At 40.7% G+C, this 6545-nt stretch overlaps 1 protein-coding gene across 1 annotated transcript; it reads left to right on the top strand.

Moving 5' to 3' along the window:
• The first annotated feature begins 261 nt into the window (after positions 1–261).
• LOC110975891 (retinol dehydrogenase 7-like) lies at positions 262–5391 on the top strand. Its single transcript, XM_022228759.2, has 5 exons — positions 262–762; positions 1235–1575; positions 2441–2699; positions 3262–3425; positions 4294–5391. Exons 2-5 carry the CDS (start codon positions 1251–1253, stop codon positions 4560–4562), a joined length of 1017 nt encoding a protein of 338 aa, XP_022084451.2. The 5' UTR covers positions 262–762; positions 1235–1250; the 3' UTR covers positions 4563–5391.
• The last annotated feature ends 1154 nt before the right edge of the window (positions 5392–6545 follow it).

Genomic DNA, 6545 nt, shown 5'->3' with positions numbered 1-6545 from the left:
AAGACTTGATACCAGAAAACCTTTCTACAGCCAAATGGTTGTGGATACTGGAATAACTGCTCGTTAACTTGCATCCTGGCACCCACACTTCCCTCTTCATGACATGAAATGGAGGTGTGGCCTTCAAGATATGTTCGAGATATGTATACAAAATGAAAGGGTGGTGATGAACAGTCCAAAGATTTTCCACCATGCATCAGTGCATGTTGCTTTGTACACAGTGTTCCTCTATGCACTAATATCTATACACACTGTATACATACATGTACATGTACACATGTACGTGAGTCATGTAAAGTATACATTGTAGGGATTTCCAGAGCTACAACTAGGTCTGTGCTGGGTCCTAGCTAACCCTACAGGTCATAGTTCACTCCAGCTACCTGCTGTTGTAGCTCTATGGGTATACAGAAGCAATGGGGACTGCATATCCATCTTTGTGTATCAGGATCAATACACCATGGCTCTATTGTTACATGACACACATCATATAGTTCACACCAGTACAAACTACATGTACAGTGTACATGTAGTACACCAGCATAGTACATGTACTCTGCTGATAGAGTAACACACATGACATAGTACATTGTTGGTACAGTGACTTTCCTTGCTCTGTGCTCAGTACCCTAAAGATGGCAGACATTGCCACAGCTAGGTTATCTATTTGATCTATGGGTATTTGCATTTCCAGTGGTCTAGATAATGTGGAGTTATGTGCATGCTGCAGCTCTGTGACATTTGCTACATCCTGATCGACAGGTAGGGTGCATATGTTCAGTCGAACCTTGTTAATAAGAGCACTGTTAATACAAGAGTGTGCTTATAACGAGGATAATCATAGGTCCTAATCCTTTGTTTATCATTGTTTTCATTCCTGATAATGCGAGGTTCCTGTTATAACAAGGTAATTTGCCAAGTCCGATGGGCCTTTTATTAACGAGGTTCGACTGTACTTGTTGCTACTTCTTTTTATCAAAAGCGATAAAGTTTTGTATGTCACAAAAAATGGAAGTTGAGCAGTTTTGGAGAAATGTCAGGGTTCAATCTGTGTTGCTGATCGAGGTGCAAGATCGATTTGCATGCATGGTCTTGAGGGTAGCTAGCTATTGAGTTCAAAGTGTATTGCAGACAACTTACATGCAGGTAAGTAAAGAAAATATTGATTGATGGGATTGATGAGATTCATAATCTACTGCAGTATTGCCTCATTTTCTGTTTTATTTGGGCTAAGATTCACTTGAAGAAGCATGGCTTCCTGGCTGGTAGTTGTTGCTGCACTGGTAGCCTTTGCTGCCTTGGTCGTGTACCTCATGGACCAGGTCTACCTAGACGTGAGCGGCCGCTACGTATTCGTCACCGGCTGCGACTCGGGCTTTGGTAACATCCTAGCCAAGTACCTGGGCCGGAAGCGGGGCTGTCACGTGATTGCAGGCTGCCTGACGCAAGCTGGTGTGGATAACCTCATGTCCTGTGCCCCCAAGGGGACAGTGACGGCCATTCAGATTGATGTGACCAACACCGAGAGCATTCTCCGGGCTCGCGACACAGTGACAAAAATTGTGGCTGGAAAAGGCAAGCATGAGTTTTACTGGAAGGACATACAGTGTAACACTTTACATGTAATATTAGTATCCAATTAAACTCCAAAACAAAACCACAGCCATTAAACGTAACAGGAGATCTAGCCAATGATTGTTAGGCGAGGGTTGTGTAAATATTATAAACAAGCAGATTAGTGTCATGGGACTGCAATTACAATGTGACACCTCAGGTTGTGTATTAATTGACTCAGTCTGCCCACCAGAACACCTTAGAAACAGTCCATGTGAACACAGCCTTTTCCAGGGCCTTTTCGTTAGATACACCTTTTTGCAACTGCGTACTCTTCTCTATTTTATGAAAACTATGTGACATCTTCTTGAGCTGAAGTGTATGTAAAAGTGCACTTTGTAAAACTTTTTGAATTGTTCATGCTTTCCAAGAGAACAGAAATTGTTGTTTTTGTGATGCTATTCAGTAAAGACACTGTTCAGTTTATGAGTTTATCTCTTGAAAGTGTAAAGTTAAAATTTCCTCCTTGAAAACATTTCTTAGAAAGAACTATTCATTGATCTCAAGCCACAGTGGGTTTCCAAGAAAAGAGGCAATTTGCATTGTAAAATACAAACACATCCATTATTTCTGGTACTAAAATCAATGCAACATACAAACTTTTCTTCCTAGAATGACATCACAATTTTGCTCATGAATAATTAAGTCCACATTAAAATAAAAGAATGACACCAAAATATCCATTGTAAAAGTAACAAAATGAAACTTTGAAATAAGGTTAATTGAAACAAGTAGGTTTATTTTCAGGGGTTCCGGCTGTCTTAAAAAAAATACACTGCGTAGATTCTTTAACTGTAGATGTTTTATTCTCCACTTGCATGAACAGGTCTATGGGGTCTGATCAACAATGCTGGTGTGCCTGGTAACCCAGTCCCTTATCACTGGCTCAAGAAGCGAGAAATGCAGCACATTCTGGACGTCAACCTGATGGGTACCGTGGAGGTCACCAACATCTTTTTCCCCCTGTTGCGTCAGGCCCAAGGGCGAATCATCAACGTGTCCAGTGCCACTGCAGTATTCCCAATCAGAGCTGGGGCCTACTCCATGTCCAAGATAGGGGTGGATGCGTTCTCAGACATAATGCGGTGAGTGAAGGAATGACAAAAGATTTTTTTGAATTTAGAACGTTGTCCTGAAACTAACGTGGCAGTTTTTTCCCAGCAATTATGGAAGGACAGTGTCATGTGACACACAATCTAATGGAACCATAGAAACATGCCCAATTTGAGGTTAGAATTCTTAACTGTTTTAAACCTCCCTGAATCATCAGTAAGATACTTTGTACACATGCAAAGTTTCTACTCAATCCTTTCTTGTGATTCTTGAGATAATTAGTGATTTTATTGCAATGTCATATGACTACCGATAATGTCGTCATGATGAAAAGCTCTGAGACACATCCTCAGATGATGATCAACACAGACTGAAGATAATTTGATTGAGATTAGTCCCAACAGTGAAACCAAGAACCGAAAATGTGTCCAAACATATGGAGAAGGTTGGGAAAGAGAAAGAAAGAAAGAAAGAAAAATAAAGAGAAAAAATCCTAAGGAAAATAGCTGTTCACGATCAAAATCAGGATCAGCTAATGAAGTGTAAATAAGTGACTGGATTTGTTAAATTTTTGTTTTTTTAATTTCTACACAGCGTCAGCTCCAAAGCATTCGGTGTGACAGTTCATATTCTTGAGCCCGGCTACTTTAGAACAAATGTTACATCTGTGGACACGATCATACCTGCAATTGAGAGTGCATGGAACAGGCTACCACAGCAAGAGAAGGATATCTATGGCCAACAGTATATTGATACATGTAAATATGAATGCCATGGGATTCATCCCTCTCTCCACCCTCGCAACTTCTTACAAATCCATCCAGAGATTTAGTAAGGTTTCAGAAGATTATCTGCAATAGTCCCAATGCATTCTTGACGAGAACTTCTCTGTATCTTTAAAAATCTTCCACTGTGCGAGAAAGTAGTGGAACATTTGTATTGTACTTCAACTCTCAAGGAGCTCAGGACAGTTACACATATCATATCTTGTCATAGTTGTCTGTTTTTACTTCCTTTGAAATCCACCCAAGTTTCTTGATGTATTTCGTAGGAGCTGAGAGGGTAAGGTTTACCAAAGGTTTAGTCCAGCCACTCGTACGGTACCTAGGATGCAGTTGGACAGATTAGGTACAAAGAATTCCTTGTAAAGTGATGAACTTTGGAAGACACATAGAGGTGTAAAAATAAATACCCAGTGTACTTGGCAGAGGATACCGACTAAAAACATAAGCTATTATCTTGACAACACATGAGCATCTTGAAAACTTATACTGCCTCCAGGTGCAGAAGTCTGGTATAAATGTTTTATGGAGCAGTTCTGAATAATTATATTCACAGTAGTCTACAGATCAGTTAAAACTTTTTGAGCTGCTGAGAAAAAAAATACCCTTCTCATCTGCTAAACTTAAAGTAAAAACCAAACAGAAAAAAGCACATTTGTTACAACAAATTGTTCATATTGTTATATTAATAACACTGTATGAATCTCTCAAAGTGTTTCTTTCTTGTAGGAATGCGATGGCTGTTTACAACCTAATGTACATGTTAATTTTTGCTATTGGCATGTCAAAGCAACTAACTGCCATTCAGGTTTCACTCTGACAATCTCTCTTACATGCACTGCAGTGAAGGAAAAGGCAAAGCTCATCCTGGACACTTCGTCACCAGCCCTCCACCTGGTCACCAATGCCATGGAGCACGCCCTCTGTGCCCGATGGCCCTGGCGACGCTATCTGCCTGGCAAGGACATCAAGTTTCTCTACAAGCCCCTCTCCATGCTGCCGGCCTGGCTGGCCGATTTCCTCGTTTGCAAGCTTGCTGAAATCCCTGTGGCTCAACCTAAGCCGACCGCTGTGGTGACTTACGCAGCCGACAATAACCATGGTGATTCGTAAACCACTGTTGCTGTTTTTATATCCATTGGGATATAATGTCTGCCTGTTCACTTGATTTGGGTGTTTTGTACACTGGAGAACTGCATCTGACGTTGACATTACATGGGGCATAGTGGTGTGCATATATCAGATTGGAAATAGGGCACCCATTGAAGTAAACCATGGATACCAGCAAAAATACCCATGAAAGAAGTTTAAGCCCAACATTCAAAGAGAACAAAAAAACAGCATGTGCGGTAAACAACACAACTGTCAATTGCGTCCTCAAAAAGTTCATCCAAAATCTTTATATACATCTGCATGAAATCCATTACAGCATTTCATGTAGTGTGCTCTTTTTTAAAACATTTCCATACAAATATCTCCAAAAAAAATTTCTTCTTTTTATGACAAGTTTTTATGGGAAATGGGCTGCACTCGTGTAGTGGGCCCTACCTTAAAAATATTAGGTCTGAGATGCCCTTTTGATGCGCGTTGCTTACAATGTGCACATCATAATGGGTGCAATAGTAGCACTCTGTAATAAAAAACTAGGTACTTCCAGTGTCTGTAACCCTCATTCATAAATACCTAAGACAGCTTAGCCATCCCTATTGGTTTAGAGCCGTCATTTGGTAGGTCTTAAAAAGTTGCACTACCTCAAGGGTGTAGGTTGGGGGGAAGGGTGTAGATGCAACCCTCCATCAGCAGAAGGGAGTTCTGCTTGAGGTGTCATATTTTTATTTTTTAAACCAAACAGCAGTACGTTATTTTATTAAAGTGAAAGTATGTGGGGTTTTGATACACGATGACCGAAAAATAAAATAGCAAATACATGTATCTGGGGCAATCTGCTATTCGCATGCGGTCTTAATTGCCTTCCTCTTTTAAATGCTGGAAGTTGGAGTTCTGCTTTCGTGAAAATCACAACCTCTCCTGGGGCCAAACCAGCCTACGCCCCTGTAGTATGAGACACGTGTGCCAATCTCCATGTAAGGAGATTGTAGACTGGTTCGCATCCCATACATAGTCTCTGAACATAGGGACCGGTAGTGGGTAATGAATCCGGCAGAATCCTGCCGGGTGTGTGTAAATGAGGAAATGATGCCCGCTCAATGCACACACCGAGCAGGAGCTGATAGGATATTTTGTTTCTTCTTCATTGCCGAAAATAACTTCACCATAACTTGCTCAGTAATCTAAAATTTAACAGTTACCACAGATTTATCGATGATAATCATTGAAAAATATATTACCACACTGTGATCAACAGAGGCTTAGCAAGGATAGGTACTTGTGTTTTATTTGCCTCTGCGCTGAAATGTATTTCATGTTAAAGCATTGTTATTGGCCTGACAAAATCTTAAATATTCAGCATCCAAATTGATAGGGCTAATCGTACACGTTGAACCCCAGCTAGCTACCAGTCCCTATTTAATAGAGATGGGGACCAGTCCAAGGAGATTGGCATTAATGACTACTGGTGAGAAGCACATGCCATAACATGGCTACAGGGGTGTCTGAAAAATATGTAAGTAAAACTGCTCAACAAATAATTGGAAAGTTTAAAATTTCAAAACCAGGCTTGCAACTTGAAGTTTGACCCCCCCCCCAAAAAAGAAGGGAATGCCAATCTTTACAAGATTTTGTTTCCAATGTTTAATGGCATGACTTTGAAGTGAAAAACAAGGAGATCAGCTGATCAGAGGAAAAGTCCCATGCCTGTAAAACTAATTTTGACTCTCTGACTCGGGAATTATTCACAAATGGGAATAAACTATGTGCTTTACTGGTCTTAAATGTTCGTTCGAAACAAGCTCAGGCGACTGGACACTGGTAATGTCCCCCGCCTGCGGCTCATGTATTATCAATGTCCATTTTCTTGATCCAGTCTCAAGCAGTTGCATATGTGTACGTAGACTTACCATGTGTACAGGAACATGAAGATGGGTGTTGTGCATTTTCATGTTGTAACATGGTGGTGTAGAGGGCGCTCTTTTCGAC

This window comes from Acanthaster planci, linkage group LG08 (assembly GCF_054643075.1).
Source record: "Acanthaster planci isolate LZ-2023a linkage group LG08, COTS_SCS, whole genome shotgun sequence".
NCBI classification, from domain to species: Eukaryota; Metazoa; Echinodermata; class Asteroidea; order Valvatida; family Acanthasteridae; genus Acanthaster; species Acanthaster planci.
The sequence above is the reverse complement of the archived record's forward strand: the minus strand, read 5'-3'. Positions and strand labels throughout refer to the sequence as shown.